General features: G+C 44.1%; 2 protein-coding genes and 1 pseudogene across 2 annotated transcripts; all 3 read right to left on the reverse strand.

Annotated features, from left to right (window-relative positions):
- Nucleotides 1-1114: 1114 nt before the first annotated feature.
- si:dkey-7f3.14 (apolipoprotein A-I-like) lies at nt 1115-10073 on the reverse strand. Its single transcript, XM_067449676.1, has 5 exons — nt 9824-10073; nt 9671-9725; nt 7610-7760; nt 6674-6989; nt 1115-1618 (listed from the first exon to the last, which is right to left on the reverse strand). The coding sequence occupies exons 2-4, from the start codon at nt 9708-9710 to the stop codon at nt 6704-6706; spliced, it is 477 nt and encodes a 158-aa protein (XP_067305777.1). The 5' UTR covers nt 9711-9725; nt 9824-10073; the 3' UTR covers nt 1115-1618; nt 6674-6703.
- An 869-nt stretch (nt 10074-10942) lies between these two features.
- On the reverse strand, nt 10943-12345 carry LOC137083510 (apolipoprotein A-IV-like; annotated as a pseudogene).
- A 613-nt stretch (nt 12346-12958) lies between these two features.
- LOC137083732 (apolipoprotein A-I-like) lies at nt 12959-14514 on the reverse strand. Its single transcript, XM_067449681.1, has 4 exons — nt 14363-14514; nt 14215-14270; nt 13960-14110; nt 12959-13870 (listed from the first exon to the last, which is right to left on the reverse strand). The coding sequence occupies exons 1-4, from the start codon at nt 14512-14514 to the stop codon at nt 13294-13296; spliced, it is 936 nt and encodes a 311-aa protein (XP_067305782.1). The 3' UTR covers nt 12959-13293.
- Nucleotides 14515-17977: the final 3463 nt, after the last annotated feature.

Below are 17977 nucleotides of genomic sequence, written 5' to 3' on the forward strand. Positions count from 1 at the left end.
ATTAGTTTTGTCTATAGTGAAGTGTTCTTATCCTTTGGCTAAACGAAAGACCTTATCTGCCTGATATAGAAAGTAATAAGGAGCTGATTCTAGAAACTGTGTTTGTTCACTGAGACATTGATTATGAGTAGTCCTCAAATAAGCCATAAAGTCTACTTGTATACTTAGAAGTTTTAAAAGATATGTTGGTGAAACTACATTTTGATTATGCATGTATAATTTACCATTGGAAATCTGAGAATATAACAGTCAAGAGCATTGTAAATCCAATTATTTTAAAATACTTTAAATATAATTATTATTTTTATATTTATTTTTTATATAGGTGGTACAGTGACCATGTGGTACAAGTTGGAGCATTCTAAAACATGGCAAGCCTAATCATTTGTGTGATGTTTATATTGGCCAATAGAGAGTGCTGTTTGCCAAGGCAGTTTAAAATCATTTTTTGATTCGTCTTCTTAATTTTTTTGAGTGTGCAGGGATGTCTTGTCTTCTGTGTCTTTTGCCATAAACCATTTTTAACCACTTAAAAACACGCATTGATGCCTTTTTGTTCTCTTCCCTATAGCTTGAGCTAAAAAATGAATTATATGCAGCCCTTGTGTGGTGCAGCTTGGCAATTCTCCCTTAATTCATCATTTGTTTTATTTATTCTGCTTCTCATCAGTAAGTATTCCTTTCAGCAAATAGGCCAACGTTAAGCCTCCTGGTCAAACGTACCGTAACATAATTGTAGCCTACATGAGCAAAGCCTGAGCAGAACTGTATATTACACATCCAGGTAAGTGTGAGGTTATGTTTTTTTTTTTTTTCATGTAAGTTATACTGATACCCCTTTATCATAGCTATAACAGCATAAGGCTTAATAAGTAGTTTGGGAAAATGTATTTAAATGTTCTTAAACCACTGCTGTGGAAATAAAATGCATGTATTTTTTTTAAACTAGTGAGGTAATATAAATTGTTATGAATATATATTTTTTTGTTCTTAAATTAAGGGCTGCTATTTGTTTAATGTTGTTTCTGAGTTTAACAGTGGTATATTGTTCTTTGTGATGTTGTAGGAATATATCATTTTCAGATATCTGGTCACCTTAAAAAAGACTCATGAATATTTTTCTAGATAATTTATTCTGCTTGCTGTCTTGAATATAAACAGCAAATCTGCTACAGTTTTTGCATTGTGTCAAAACATTATGGTGTCTTGTGGAAGCATGACAAAAAATAAAAGCTCTTTTAAATCTCTCTGTCCATTACTTTCTAAAACATTTTACAACTTAATTTATGGGAAAGAAAAAAGTTTAATAGATGCTGTTAATGTACATGAGAAATAAATCGTCACTCGATTAAAATGTTCAGATGTTTTCTCCATATGTTTTGCCTTCTAGCTGTTGGTAACAGATAATCAATACAGATTTTTGGAGGAAATCAACATTTTGTTAGTTGTTAGTGCTGGATAAAAAAATAAAAAAAGACCACTTATATATTTAATTTTGGATTCAAAATGTTAATTCACAGAAAAAATGGCTTCTTAACAATAAAACAAATCAAATCATCCAAATTCCTCAAGTGCTCTTTGACAGTGATCTAGGTCTTCAGGTTGTGCGTGTAGAGATCGTCTCAGGTTACGTATGTAACCATGGTTCCCTGAGAGGGAACGAGACGCTGCGTCGAAACGCTAGGGGACGCCTCTGCGTGCCATGTCATGAAGCACTTGTGTAATCAGTCCAATAGCGGGACGATACGTCACGGGCGGGTGACGTCATCGACCAGGAAGCTATAAAGCATGCCCGGACCAAACAGTCACTAGCTTCTGGAAAAGTCGAACAAATCGATCACAGGCATGCCGGGAGTATGGCATCTCGACGCAGCGTCTCGTTCCCTCTCAGGGAACCATGGTTACATACGTAACCTGAGACGTTCCCTATCTCGAGGGAACTTCGAGCTGCATCGAAACGCTAGGGGACCTCAATACCCACGCCGCCAGAGTCCCAAATGTCTGTATGTGTGAATCAACCCAGAAACACCCGGGACCCCGGTGTAGAGGCTACATCTAGATTGTAAAACCTCACAAATGTATGCGGAGAGGACCACCCAGCCACATCACATACCTCTGACAATGAAACTCCCGAAATAAGAGCCATAGAGGCAGCCATACTCCTAGTGGAGTGGACGCGGACCCTCATAGGTGAAGGATGTCCGGCCGACTCATAAGCGAGCGAAATAGCCTCGACTATCCACTTGCTAAGCATCTGCTTTGAAGCCGGTTTTCCCTTGCTCGGGGACCCAAAAACACACAAACAACTGTTCTGAGTTTTGCCACAGGGCAGCCCTGTGGACATATGCATCTAGGGCCCTGACCGGACATAGCAGATTTAGCTTCTCTTGGTCTTGACTAGTGAACGGAGGTGGACAGAAAGCCTGCAGCATTACTGGTCCCGGCACATTAGTCGGGACCTTGGGAGCATATCCTTCCCTCGGGAAGAGAAATGCTTTTACCATTCCTGGTGCAAACTCCAGACAAGAGGGTGCCACTGCCTAAGTAGGCACCCTCAAGCGTGCCGCAGGTCTGCGCCTCAAAGTACCACGAAGGAAACGCATGACCCAAGGGTGTTTCCCCAATGATGCATTATCTAATGGAATATGATAAGCAGATATCGCCGACACATATACTTTCAGTGTTGACGGAGATAACCCTGCGGATAATTTTTCTTGTAGGAACTCAAGAACTGAACCGAACGGGCAGTTAACAGGATCCAAAGCCTGGTGCGTACACCAGGCGACAAAAACTCTCCATTTGAGTGCGTAAAGTCTCCTTGTGGAAGGTGCTCTGGAGTGCAACATGGTCTCTATCACCTCAGTAGATAGACCCGTGTTTATGAACTGGGCCCCCTCAGGGGCCAAGCCCACTGTTTCCACAGTTCCGGGCGCGGGTGCAGTACTGACCCCCCCGGCCTGCGAAAGAAGATCTCTCCTGACTGGGATTTCCCAGGGAGGACCTTCTAAGAGAGACATAATGTCGGCGAGCCATACTTGGCCCGGCCAGAGCGGGGCTACCAATAAAAGCTGAACCCCGTCCCGGCGGACGCTCTCCAGCACTCCTGGGAGCAATGCCCGAGGGGGGAAGGCGTACAGACGCAGCCTCGGCCATATCTGTACCATTGCGTCCAGCCCCAGCAGGGCTGGATGCGTGAGGGAGAAATATGCTGGACAGTGTGTCGTCTCTCGAGACGCAAACAGATCCACCTGGGCTCGCCCAAAGCGGATCCACAGCTCCTCCACCACCTCGGGTGGAGTCTCCATTCTCCCGGCATCACTCCCTGCCTCGACAGGGAGTCTGCCGCTACATTCAGGACCCCCGGGATGTACATCGCCCTGAGCGAGAGCATCTTGCCTTGGGCCCATGTTAGCATATGATGCGTCAGCTTCCACACCCGACGCGATCTCAACCCTCCCTGGTGATTTATATACGAGACCACCGAAGTGTTGTCTGACCGAACTAACACAGGGCGGCCCCGCAGGTCTGAGAGGAAGTGTTTGATTTTATATGATTGAAACACAGCCATCAGCTCCAGCTGGTTTATGTGCCAGGAGAGCTGACGGCCGCTCAGACCTTGGGCCGAGCGGCCACTCATGACCGCTCCCCAGCCAGTTAGGGAGGCATCCGTCGTTAGCGTTACGCGACGACAAGGAGCCCCCAGAACTGGACCTTGGGACAGGAACCAAGGATCTTTTCACTTCACTAAGGCACGTAGGCAGCGCCGCGTGACCTTGATCAAGCGAAAAAGGGTTTCCCCTCAGGGAGAACCCCTTGGTCCTGAGCCACCACTGTAAGGGTCTCATGTACCGCAGGCCAAAAGGTACCCCGTTGGACGCTGCTGTCATCAGCCCTAATACTCTCTGAAAGTGTTTCACAGTGAGTGACTGACCTAGCTTTATCTGGTTCACGGTATCCAGGATCGTTTTTATCCTGGGAGGGGATAGCCGAGCCGACATTATTTTCGTGTCCCAGACTACCGCCAGAAAAGTAGTGCTCTGCAGCTTATAGGTGCCAGCACACATTTCTTTCCATTCAACCTTAGCCCCAACACTCTCATATGGGCGAGAACAGCATCTCGATGCTGAACGCCCACTGTTTCGACTATGCTAACACCAGTTCCAATCGTCGATATAGTTGAGCACGCGAATGCCCTGGAGTCGCACCTGAGCCAGAGCTGCATTCACGCACTTGGTGAAAGTGTGGGGTGATTAAGCTAGGCCGAATGGCAGCACTCAATACTGGTAAGCTTCGCCCCCGAAAGCAAACCTGCAAAGACCTGTCTGTGCTGCGGAAGGATGGAGATGTGGAAGTATACTTTTTTTTTTTTTTTTTTTAGGTCTATTGTGACACACCAGTCCTCGGACCTGACGTGACACACGATCTGTTTTATCGTGAGCATTTTGTTTAGCTGATGCAGATCTAAAAATAGGCCTTAACCCTCCATCCTTCTTTGGAACTATGAAGTACCGGCTGTAAAAGCCCGACTCTCTGCAGAGGGGAGGGACCCGTGTATAGCCTCTTTTCGCAGAAGAGTCTGTACCTCTCGTTCCATGACCAGAGGCTGCTCGGGGGTTACTACCGTAGGAGTAACCCTGCTGAACACGGGTGGGTGTGACCCGAACCCTTTTTATAATGTGAGCAGGACCCATTCTGAGATATTCGGCAGAAGTTTCCACGCTGCCAGAAAATCTACTAAGGGAACCAGCCTCTCGAGGCTGGTCTCTGGATTTTCCTGGGTGGTCAGCCCGGTGTCCTGTAACAGATAACCGGCAGGTAGCAACCGAACTGACCGCCCCGGGCCCTCACGAGAGGGCGCGAACATCCCCAAGCCGCTACGTTTCCGGGCGGACAAGGAGATATATGTTTGCCGGGGACCGCCGCGCCCTGAAGCACCAACGGTGGCAGGGTTGGCAGACCAACCCCCCCCCCCCCCCCCCCCCCCCGATGGCACCGGGAACGAGCGGGCGCCTCGGCGAGCCGCACTCTCCCGGAGGGGACTGCCATCGGATGTCCTGCGCCTCTGACGTCAGGACTTCTTAGCCGAGGCCTTCCTAGCAGTAAGGACGGCCCTCAGATCCGCCCTACCACGGGAAGGTCCCGGCTGAGCGCGTCGCCCGGACCCCCGATCTCTCTGCGGGGGGGGCCCCGAGCGGCCACGCTCTCTCTTTGTTTTGCTCGGTGTAGGTTTGAGAAAGGATGTACTCGGCTGAGGCTGCCCCGCCCGACAGCCCCAGAGGGACATTTTGATTTATTTATTTATTTATTATATATATATATTTTTATATTTCACATCTCAATATCAATATCCCCCAGCAGGTCTGCTTGTTTTATATGCTTGCAGGGCAACCGCCGTATACAAACCGCCGGCCGCCTGATCTGCTGCCGAATATGCCCTACCCCCAAAGCCGACTTTTTTTTTTTTTTTTTTACCGGCTTGTTGTGGGCAGCTGTGGGGCTGTGTGACGATGTGGACTCGGGGGAGAGATAGCTCGCAAGCGTCTCTTCCCCGCGAGACATCGTCGCCCTTTCTGAATGATAGATGCAGACCCATAATCTACGCGATGCCTCGGCAAACACGCGATCTGAGCCACTAAACTCAACCCCGTAATCTACACGCTGCCTCGGCAAGCGCGAGATCCGCGATCGAGTCATAGAATCTATATTGTAGACCCGTGATCTACACGCTGCCTCGGCAAACGCGAGATCCGAGCCACTAGATTCAGCCCCTACTAATCTCAAACATGCTGTCTGCTCGCCATTATATTGTTCTTTCTCTTTCTTATTTTATTTATATATTTATTTATTTTTTGGCGAACTTCTTGACACTCGGCCGGCCAGTCTAAACTTAACCTGGACACAGCGCGAGTTACACCAATAGCACCTCTTTTTATGAGTGTGTGTGTGTCGTTTTCTTTTGGCAGATCATTATCAGCGCTAACAACATCCAGTTCCTCGGAGCTGGAGTGCTGCTGCGTTTGTGCCTCAGCGCGAGCGGAAGAAAACCACAGAGCGTGCTTCCAGCTCGCTAACTGAGGCATGAGATCCAGCGGGTAAAGGCAGAGATAGGGGATCACCCGTCTCGAACCCCGCCACTAGATCCAACTGCGATCCCCAGGATGCGAGCCTTCGCTGCGCCTCGGCAACAGCGGGACCCGAGCCCTGAGGACCGCGAGCCAAAGCACTCTCCTCGAAGAGTGCCCGGCGTGATCTTAATATGCGCATTGGGAGTCTCTCGCAATGCTCTCATTCGACCCCCTCGAGAGCTGACTGGGCATGCTCGAGCCCCAAACACATCACACAGACGTGTGTATCCCCACCCGTGATGTAACGTGGGCAGGGAGGAACACAACACCTATACTGACTTGCCATATTTCTTTCTTTCTTTCTTTTTTTTTTTTTTTTTTTGGACACACACACAATAAATGGACATACAATTCACACAGAGCGCTTGTGAAGACACAGAAGCTAGTGACTGGTCCGGGCATGCTTTATAGCTTCCTGGTCGATTACGTCACCCGCCCGTGACGTATCGTCCCGCTATTGGACTGATTACACAAGTGCTTCATGACATGGCACGCAGAGGCGTCCCCTAGCGTTTCGACGCAGCTCGAAGTTCCCTCGAGATAGGGAACCAGCTCTTCTCTCAGGTTGAGGCGTCATGTTATGCCTGTAACTCCTTCACGCTTTGCTCCAGGCTCTCTCTTAGCTCCTCACTTTTCTGGAGTAGTGTGGCCTTCAGGTCCTCAAAATCCAGGGATTCTCTTATGTAATCCGCTCCCCGCTGAAATGGACTGGTGACATATTCAATGTAGGGCTTTAATGCACACCTCACAGTGCTCACTTCCTCTTCTATACGCTCTCTCAGAACGTCGGCACCTTTAGTGATTTTGGTCATCAGATCTTTAGCCAATGGATCCATCTGTTCCTTCAGGTTGATGGTGTACTGGCTGGACATATTAACATTTTTTGTTAGTCTATCATTGCATTAGAAATGTAGCCTAGAAATCTAGTCGCACCCTGGTGGCAGCAAATCTAATCTGCCCGCTCGTCTAGCAACTCTCAATACAGTTCTGAGCTGTAAATGCCAAACTCTGGTAGAGCCAATCACGAGTCGGTGGGCGAGGCTTAACATAATGATGGCAGAGTTGCACTTGCGTGCTTCTAGTAAAAACAGAAACTGTCGAACGGCGGTCTTTTGAATCAGCTTTGACCGCGAATCTGAAAGTCTTTTAGTTAAGCTTTTCTCTGAGAAAAGAACAAAGAACGGCACCAAAGTCATTCTTAAGAAGGGAACGTGTTCTGAGTTTTGCCGATCAGATACGGCGAAAGTTAATCTGTCAACTAGCTCTGCTTCACCTTCATTGCTCTGGTTGGTTGTAGCGCTAACCAATTGCGTGCAGAGGGAGTTTGAAAGACAACCGTTTATCCCGCCCCTCAGATTGAGCCCTGTCAATGGTGAGCTCCAGACCAAACATCTTGATGTGGGTCTGGCTTGTCACACTATTAGAAATGCTGAAGGCAGTTTTTACAACCAACAGTTTCCTACAGGTACATTTTCTTAACTTACTGGACATCCTGTCCCAGTTGGGAAGTCCTAATCTTCTTGACAGTTTCCTCTGCGGTGCGTGTGGCCTGGTCAACATAGCTCTTGAACGCCTCCGCCAGCTTTTCCAGCTGTGGTTTGGGCTCATCAGCATAGAAGAGGTTTTCCTGGCAACCTGATGAGAGTGCAGAGTATTTCAGATACCATATTATGTTCAATATGAATAATGTATCTTTATACCTTATAAAAATATTTCTGTCAGCTTTATAGGGATTTTCACTAGACTAGAAATCTAGATGCAACGTAGCGGCAGCAAATCTAATCTGCTGCAAGTATCGTCTAGCAACTCTCAATACACGTCTGAGCTGTAAAAACCAAACTCTGGTCAGGCCAATCACATCGTGTCAGTGGGCGGGGCCGAGTTGTGCTTGTGTGCTACTAGTAAACACAGAAGCTGGTGAACAGCGGTCTTTCGAATCAGCTTTGACTGCGACTCTGGAAGACTTTGAGTTAAGCTTTCTCTGAGAAAAGAACAAAGAACGGCACTGAAGTTATTCTTAAAAAGGGAAGAATGACTTCAGTGTGTTTGGACTCCTTATGTGTTTGGAGTTTTGCCGACCAGATACAGCGAAAGTTTAATCTATCAACTAGCTCCGCTTCACCTTTGTTGCTCTGGTTTGGTGTATCGCTATCCTATCGCGTGCAGAGGGAGTTTGAAAGACAACCGTTTATCCCGCCCCTCGGATTGAGCTCTGTCAATGGTGAGTTTCCAGACCAAACATCTTGATGTGGGTCTGGCTTGTCTGGCTAGATTTCCACCCAAAAATAAGATGATTTAATTTTTAACTCACTCTTATGTAATTTTAAACTTGTTTTATATTTAACCTTAACCCTAATTTGTAAATTATATTTTGAGAAGTGTCAAATGTTTTTGTCCATACAATGTAAATTTTAAGGTTACCAAAATTCTTTAAAATATTTTCTTTTATTTTTCTGTTGCATCTTCTCTTGTGGCATCTGAAATAACTTACTTCCCTACTTTATAGTAGGGATACACAAGAAAATGTATAGGGCGCATACACCCTTAAAAATAAAGATGCAAGGAAGAACCAAAAATGGGGTTTCACAGTGATGCATAGAAGAACCATATTTGGTTCCCCAAAGAACCGTTTGGTGAAAGGTTCTTTAAAGAACCATTTTTTTTCTAACCAAAGAACCTTTTTGCACTACAAAGAACCTTTTGTGCAATGGAAAGGTTCTTTGGATATTAAAGGTTCTTCTTGGAACCATACACCCTGCCAAAGAACCATTTAAGAACCTTTATTTTTAAGATTGTATAATACATTTAAAGCACATTCTCCGAAAAAAGGTACAGGGCTGTCACTGGGTCGGTACTCTAAGGTACAAAAGTGAAAAAGTGCATCTGGTATTAGTTAGCCTGGATGCCACCCGAACTCAGCCCCGCCGACAACATTTGAGGATGGGCAGTTCAGTCTGGACTCGATCCATTGAGAAGTGATTATGCCCGAACAGAAACTGTTCGGACCAATGAACTGGGGAAAAATGGCGTTTGGGGGGTAAAATGTGTTTAATTTTGGCAAGGTTGCCTGCTAAAATTCGCATTCATGGGTCCATATATATCACATAATAGTCGCTTCAACCCGCAGACATGGAAAACAACCCGCAGAAAAAACGCAGACTTGGCAACACAGTGCATTTGAGTTCTGTTGACATTTTACAACTAAGTGTCGCTTCGTTGCTCTGATTGGTTGTGGGTCTATCCAATTGATGTCTTTCCTGGTTCAGTTGAAACACGCCCCATAATCACAGCCCAATCGAGCAGTTTCAGACTCATATTCTGACTAAAATTGAGTATGACCGCGTCAGGCTAGGTATTAGTTCTTTTAAAGGTACATATTAGTACTTTAAGAGTGCGTATTAGTCCTTAAAGGTACATATTACCTTTTTTGTTTTGTACCTTAGGCCTTACCACCCCAGTGACAGCAACGTACCTTTTTTTCTGACTGTAAATAGGGAAGGTATTCCTGTTCATATTGCAAAATTTGTTTTTGTAATGTGTCTAACCTGTACACACCACCAATGCAATGACCAGGAGAACCTTCATTGTTTTCAGTTTTGGCCTGTAAGGAAATGACAGGTCTGAGTCCCTTACATTAATTACATAAATAAAATTAATAAATAATAATAATAATAATAATAATGGACCATTATTAATTTCCTGTCAGTGTGTTTATATCCCCACTGTTCAATCTGAAGTGGTATTTTGGAAGTAGTGGTAACATATCTCCATTTATTTACCAGAGAGAAGAAATTGTTGCAATAGAAACCCAAAGTCCAGTGGGTAGTGTATGACTGTCATGATTACTCCATATCAAAATTTCCTGACTGGGACTTTTTGTCACAACAGGTCCTCACGTTCAAACCATAAAAGCTGTCAGACTGTTTAGCTAAAAGCAATGGACACTTAACAACAAGTAAAGGCCTGGTGTCACGTCACAACACTAACTATGTGTTTCGACAGAATGTATTCCTGTTTACATGTGTGATGGCCAATATTGATTAGATTGGAGAAGGACTATGAATGTTTATCAAGCACTATCTTTAATGTTCTTGTGTTTAATTTAGGGCTGTCAAGAGTGCCCATCCAGTTATGTCCTTTGGTTTTGCCTCCTCCATTTTTTGTTTTGTTTGGTTATTCTTTTTTTTTCCTTTAGAGATTTGTTATTTGATTTGCTAATACACTGTAGAATAATATTTTTTAAAAAAGTTACCTGGTTGCCTTAAAATTTTGAGTTAATTGAAATAAAAAATTTGAGTTAATACAATGACTTTTTTTGAGAATCGACAACCTTTATTAAAATATTATTAAAAGAATTTGTATTATTAAAAGTGTATTGGGTAATTGTGTGTTTTATTTGTGATGACACAGCCAAATTGATAGAATCATATTTTGAGTTTCTATTTATTAAATTAATTACCTTCATTGTATCAACTCAAATTTTTAATTTCAATAAACTCAAAATTTTATGGCAACCTGGTTACCTTTTTAAGTTAAACCAACAATTTCTTTGCAGTGTATGTATGTTTCACATACACCTTTAACCAAAGTTTTTATTTATTTAGTATTGTTTATTTTTTTATTGATTCATAATTAAAATAAAATGCATGATTTGTAATCATGAAACAGGAACATCACACACATTCACCGCCCCCCCCAGAAATAATTATGTTTCTTATTTATTCTAAATAAATATCCATGCATCGTTGCACACAAAAATAGAAAATTTGCAATGTAAAAGACATTGGATGTTGAAAACATTTGACTTTTTTTTTGGTTTAGTTTAGAACATGGTAGGATGAATGAATGGAAGAGAAAACATGGATGAAGGGCTTGTACAAGGAGTTGAGCCGGGCCTTCAGGTTCTGTGCGTATGGTCCAGCTTTTCTTTCAGGTCTTTAGTGTAGATTGTGAGACTCTGTTGTATCATGCTCTCTTTCTAATCTGGGCCTGAAGATCCTCAGCCAGAGGGTCACGGTCTTCTGGAACTCCTGCAGACGCTGGTCAGCCTTCTCCTTAAGTTCAGAAATGTAGGGCTCCAGCCTAGCCTGCAGCTCCTTCACACTCTGCTCCAAGTTTTCTCTCAGCTCCTCTAGGGTCTCAGAATCCAGGGATTCTGCATATGGAGTCATGGCCGCCATGAGCTCCTCCACTCTCTGCTGGATCTGGCTCTTGAGGTTGTCAGCATAGGGCTCCAGCTTGTACCTCAGGGTGTTCATGTCCTGGGCCAGACGCTCCTTCAACACTTCAGACTCTTTGGTGATTTTGGTCATCAGATCTTCAGATTGAGGAGTATGTGTTCGTCTAGTGTGGTGATGTAGAAACGAAAGTGTAATTTATGTCTGGTAACATATTTTTTATTTTATTTTATTATTATACTAAAAAATAATGTTGCTGGTAAATATAACGTACTTGGCTTCCTGTTCCGGTTGGAATGTCCATATCATCTGTGAAGTTTCATCAGTATAATGGACTGCTTGGGCAATATAGTTCCAGAATGCATTTATTAAGTGTTCCAGATGTGGATTTGGCTCCTCTTCATTAGATAAGTTGGCTTGGCTACCTGTTGTGGGAATTTAACAAATCAGATGATTCAAAAGTAATTTAGCCATTTTGCAGGTAAAAAATAAATAAATAAATAAATAAATAAATAAATAATATATTTTATTTTAGCTACTTCAAACAATGAAGAAAGATTATGATTCATTCACTGCTATTTCAACTATTTCATTACAAAATATTTTAAGATCACAAGACATTCATGTATCCAAACTTTTGACTGGTAGAATGTATTATGTTTTATCAGTAGGGACATAAATGTAAGTTACATATATTTTACTCTTTTAATTTTTTTAAAAAGTAATTTATATCAGTGCTTATGTATATCTAACCTGTAAAAACAGCCAATGCAAGAATCACAAGAGCCTTCATAGTTTTGGGGGCTTAGTCTGTAAAATGACAATACATCTTGTTAATTTAAACAGTTTAATATAATGTAGAATATATTACATAAAACATGTTTTAAACTGGTATGTAGTAAATGTATCTTCTTACCTTTGTCAGTATGATTTAATGTACACTGTCCAGTGTGAATAGCAAGTGTGGCGATGACCGTTTCATATGTGTATTTAAATAGCATTGGGAATGTTTTAATCTCCAAAATGTTTTTTTATTTTTATTTAGAAACCTTGTGGCTGCAGACTCTGTGTGACCAGATGTGTAGATCTGGACGTCATTTGAAAGGACCAGGCCCATGAGTTACGCATACCTGCGTCAGCACTAATTATGAAGTACAAACTTTAACATAATGTATGATCTATTATAAGTACAACCAGAAGTGACTGGAAGATGTACATTTTTGGAAAGTCAACCTTATCTAATCTTTATTATGTGTTACAATAAATCATATGAGATTACCTCATTTGTGCATGTACAAATTTGTTAGAGTTGCTTTATTTAAATAATCTTTTTGTCACTCATGCAGATTTTGGAAATAGTATATGGCTGAAATATATATATATATGGTGTCAAATGTACATTTGAACCTTTCAAACCAGACAGTGACTAACACTTCTCATGAATAGATAAAAAGCCCATTTATAACTTATTTTTTTGTCTGGTGATTTTATTAAAAGATCTTTTGTATTTGCTTCGGGCTAATTAATTAGATTAAAAAAAAAAAAAAAAAAAAACTTGATTATCATATTTGTAATATTTAGAATGATACAGCTATGCTGATCTACACAACTGGACATAATATTCAGAATCATTGTTAATAATGGAAGGTGGTTTATTGTTAATAAATAAGACAGTTGATATTTATACTTTAACAAGAAGAAACATTTTATGTCAGCAGTAATAAAGAGAAGCTAAACTGAAATAACAACAGCTTTTACATAAAGAGAACATTTCTGCATCTGTATATGAATGGTGAAAGTGAAGGGAAAAATCACTTTTCCTATTAGTGTTTGGTTGATCATCTGTAAAACTTAGGTCCTAAAGATCTCGTTGATGCCTAATAGTATGATATAGGTCATGGTTATGGGTGATGTATGGGATTTTGGAGTCTCAATTCTCATAGAAGGAAAAACTGTTTTGTTAGTGACAAAGTAAGAAGTCTTTGAAGCATCTAATTTCTCTTGATGAAGGACTCGTAGAGTGAGGTGAGCTGGTCCTTCAGGTTCTGTGCGTAGGGGTCCAGCTTTTCCTTCAGGTCTTCAGCGTAGGGTGTGAGACTCTGCTGGACCACCTGAGCTCTCTCTCTAATCTGGGCCTGAAGATCCTCAGCCAGAGGGGTCACGGTCTTCTGGAACTCCTGCAGACGCTGGTCAACCTTCTCCTTGAGTTCAGCAGTGTAGGGCTCCAGCTGAGCCTGCAGCTCCTTCACGCTCTGCTCCAGGTTTCCTCTCAGCTCCTCACTCTTCTGGAGCAGAGTGGCCTTCAGGGTCTCAGAATCCAGGGAGTCTGCATATGGAGTCAAGGCTGCCCGGAGCTCCTCCACTCTCTGCTCGATCTGGCTCTTGAGGTTGTCAGCATAGGGCTCCAGCTGGTCTCTAACGGTGATCAGGTCCTGGCCCAGACGCTCCCTCAGTACTTCAGACTCTTTGGTGATTCTGGTCATCAGCTCTTCAGCCAGAGGATCCATCTGTTTCTTGAGGGTGACGGCATATTCGCTGGCCATATCAGCACTCTGGGTCAGTCTAGTACTGTTAAATGGAGAAGGACATTTGAGTTTCATATCAGGGCATAAGTTTAATAAATCACAGTGTCCCGCAGGTAAATATTCTTGACTTACTTGACTTCCTGTCCTAGTTCAGAAGACCTGATCATCTTGACGGTTTCCTCTGCGGTTTGTGTTGCTTTAGAAACATAGCTCCAGAATGCATCAGTCAGCTGCTCCAGCTGGGGCTTGGGCTCATCAGCATAGAAGAGGTTGGCCTGGCAACCTGTTGATGGAGAATTTCAGTTTGATCAAATTATTTTGTTAATAGTCTGTGAATTTATCAAACCTTAAAACATTTTCACATTGTAATTTTCTCTGAATTCTCACCTGTAAATACAGCAAGTGCAAGCACCACAAGAACCTTCATGGTGTTCAGTTTTAGTCTGTTAATGTAAAGAAAACACTTAATGAATGTCTCTATCTTTTACATAAATGTAAATAGTGCTGTATTTTGAATTTACTAAAAAGTTCTTACCTGTGTCCGTGTATAATTGATGCTGTCCTGTCTGAAGAACAAGTGTGAAGTTGCTTTTTCACATCTGTATTTATATAGTATGGGGACGTGATTGCCATTGTGGAAACCCAAAGTCCAGTGGGGAGTGCCTTGCTGTCATTATTCCACATCATAACGCAATGACTGTACCTCCAACCACCAACACAGACGTTCAGATTCAGCGCAGATAATAATAACAGTGGAACTTGTCATTAAAAGCAGTAATGATTTTTTATGAAGTTTTTAAATAGGTCAAAATGAAAATACATATAAAATATTTTGTGCTATTTCAGCATTTAAAATTGCACAGATGTAATCAAAGTGAAGTTAAAATAGATTCCCCCATTGATTAAAATTAACAAATATTTGGAAACATTAATCTGCCCCCCCCCCCCCCCCCATGGGGTGGGTTAACACCCGTGGGTCCAAAATTGCATCATCATCGTTTTAAAAAATCTATAACTTGCGCACCACAAAACTAGACATATATGGTATCATTTGAAAGATTGGAACCGCAGCTTTCTTAATAACCCAATAACTTCTGCATTGATATTACATAGAAGAAAATAATACGGCCTAAATTCGACCCCCCTGTAATGACCCCCCTTGAGAAAATCATACAAATAATATTTCACGAGTTTGTGTGCCCATATAATCTTAGTGAAAGTGGTAAACAGATTTGGCTTGCTGTCTGCTATAGAGGGGCTCGGAGAGGATATTCTACCCGAGCTCCGATTGCCCCCCTATAACAGGCAAATTGAATGAATAAAATAATGAATGAATGAGTCATTTATATAGCGCTTTCATATGTACTACTGTACACCCAAAGCGCTTTACACTCATGTCAGGGATCTCTCCTCAACCACCACCAATGTGGTGTACAAAAGGAGGAGCAGGGGAGGAGGAGGGATGCTTCAGGAACCAAAAAGGGGAAGAGGTAAGCTGCTGGTTTTATACCTTGGTATTAATTGAAAGATTAGATGGGCGTACTCCTCCCGAAATTACGTTTATTAACTTCACTTCACGAGTTTGTGTGCCCATATAATCTTAGTGAAAGTGGTAAACAGATTTGGCTTGCTGTCTGCTATAGAGGGGCTCGGAGAGGATATTCTACCCGAGCTCCGATTGCCCCCCAAAAACATAATGCAGAAATAGACAGCAAGCAAGAATCATGGAAATTTGAACAGCTCATGATTACGGGAGGAGTCTGCATAATTATTCCAGAAGACCCCCCAAAATTGTTAAATAGACTGAATGGAAGATGGCACTGTAGCAGTACTGAGGTAGGTAACTGCTGTGGCAGTTTATGAAATAGGTGAGGGGTTGCAGCAGCATCAAGCAGAGCACTGCAGCAACATTCTCGAATTGGCGAGGCGCTGCAGCAGCATCAAGCAAAGCACTGCAGCAATGTTCTCGAATTGACGGGGCATTGCAGCAGCATCAAGCAAAGCGCTGCAACAACATTCTCTAATTGACGGGGCACTGCAGCAGCATCAAGCAAAGCGCTGCGGCAACATTATAAAATTGGCGGGGCACTGCAGCAGTAGTCTCAAAAATGGTGGGGCACTGCAGCAGCTTTCCCAAATTGGCAGGGCACTGCAGCAGCATCGAGCAAAGCACTGTGACAGCATTCTCAAACTGGCGGGGCACTGCAGCAGCTTCAAGCAAAGCACTGCAGCAGCATTCTCAAAATGGCGGGGCACTGCAGCAGCATCGAGCAAAGCACTGCAGCAGCATTCTCAAACTGGCGGGGCACTGCAGCAGCTTCAAGCAAAGCACTGCAGCAGCATTCTCAAACTGGCGGGGAACTGCAGCAGCCTCCAGCATTCTCAAACTGGTGGGGCACTTCAGCAGCTTCAAGCAAAGCACTGCAGCAGCATTCTCAAACTGGCGGAAACTGCAGCAGCCTCCAGCATTCTGAAATTGGCGGGGCACTGGGGCGGCAGTCTCAAAATGGTGTGGCACTGCAGCGGCAGTCTCAAAATGTCGGGGCAATGCAGCAGGATTGAGCAAAACACTGCAGCAGCAGTCTCAAGATGGCGGGGCACTGCAGCGGCAGCCTCAAGATGGCGGGGCACTGCAGCGGCAGTCTCAAAATGGCGGGGCAATGCAGCAGCATTGAGCAAAACACTGCAGCGGCAGTCTCAAGATGGCAGGGCACTGCAGCGGCAGTCTCAAGATGGCGGGGCACTGCAGCGGCAGCCTCAAGATGGTGTGGCACTGCAGCGGCAGTCTCAAAATGTCGGGGCAATGCAGCAGCATTGAGCAAAACACTGCAGCGGCAGTCTCAAGATGGCAGGGCACTGCAGCGGCAGTCTCAAGATGGCAGGGCACTGCAGCGGCAGTCTCGAATTGGCGGGGGACTGCAGCGGCAGTCTCGAATTGGCGGGGCACTACAGCGGCAGTCTCGAATTGGCGGGGCACTGCAGCGACAGTCTCGAATTGGCGGCTCACTGCAGCGGCAGTCTCAAATTGGCGGGGCACTGCAGCGGCAGTCTCAAAATGGCATGGCACTGCTGCGGCAGTCTCAAAATGGCAGGGCACTGTAGCAGCGGTCTCAAATTAGTGGGGCACTGCAGCGGCAGTATCAAGCAAAGCATGGCAATGGCAGTCACAAATAACGAAGCACTGCAGTGGCAGTATCAAATTGAGAAGCACTACAGTGGCAATATTAAATTGTGGAGCACTGGGCACTGCAGCGGCAGTATCAAGCAAAGGATTGCAGCGGAAGTCACGAATTAGCGAAGTACTGCAGTAGCAGCATCAAATAGGAGAAGCACGGCAGCATAAAATTGGCGCAGCACTGCAGTGGCAGAATCAAATTGCGGAGCACTGCGGCATCGAACTGCGAAGCACTGCAGCGGCTGCATCAAATGGTGGAGCACTGCAGTGGCAGTATCAAATTGTGGAGCACTGGAGGGGCAGCATCAAAAATGGAGGAGCAGTGCAGCGGCAGCATAAAATTGGAGGAGCATTGCAGCGGCGGTATCGAATTGCGGCTCACTGCAGTATCGAAAAAGGAGGAGCACTGCAGTGGCAGCATCAAAATAGGAGTAGCACAGCAGAGGCAGCATTAAATAGGAGGAACACTGCAGCGGCAGTATTAAATAGGAGGTGCACTGCAGTGGCAGCATTAAACTGGAGGAGAACTGCAGCATCAAATTGGTGGAGCACTGCAGCAGCGTCAAATTGCGGAACATTGCAGCAGCAGCATTAAAAAGGAGGAGCCCTGGAGTGGCAGCATGAAACTAGAGGAGCACTGTAGCGGCAGCATCAAATAGAAGGAGCACAGCAGCGACAGTGTCAGAAAGGAGGAGCACTGTAGCATCAAAATAGGAGGAACACTGCAACACTGCAACGGCAGCATCAAATAGGAGGAGAACTGCAGTGGCAGAAACAAATAGCAGGAAAACTGCAGCATCAATATAAGAGGAGAACTGCATTGGCAGTGTAAAAATGGCGGAGCACTGCAGCGGCAGTATCAAAAATGGAGGAGCACTTTAGCGTCAAAATAGGAGGAACACTGCAGCGGCAGCATAAAATAGGAGGAGAACTGAAGTGGCAGAATCAAATAGGGGGAAAAACTGCAGCATCAAA

This window comes from Pseudorasbora parva, chromosome 7 (assembly GCF_024679245.1).
Source record: "Pseudorasbora parva isolate DD20220531a chromosome 7, ASM2467924v1, whole genome shotgun sequence".
Classification (NCBI taxonomy): domain Eukaryota; kingdom Metazoa; phylum Chordata; class Actinopteri; order Cypriniformes; family Gobionidae; genus Pseudorasbora; species Pseudorasbora parva.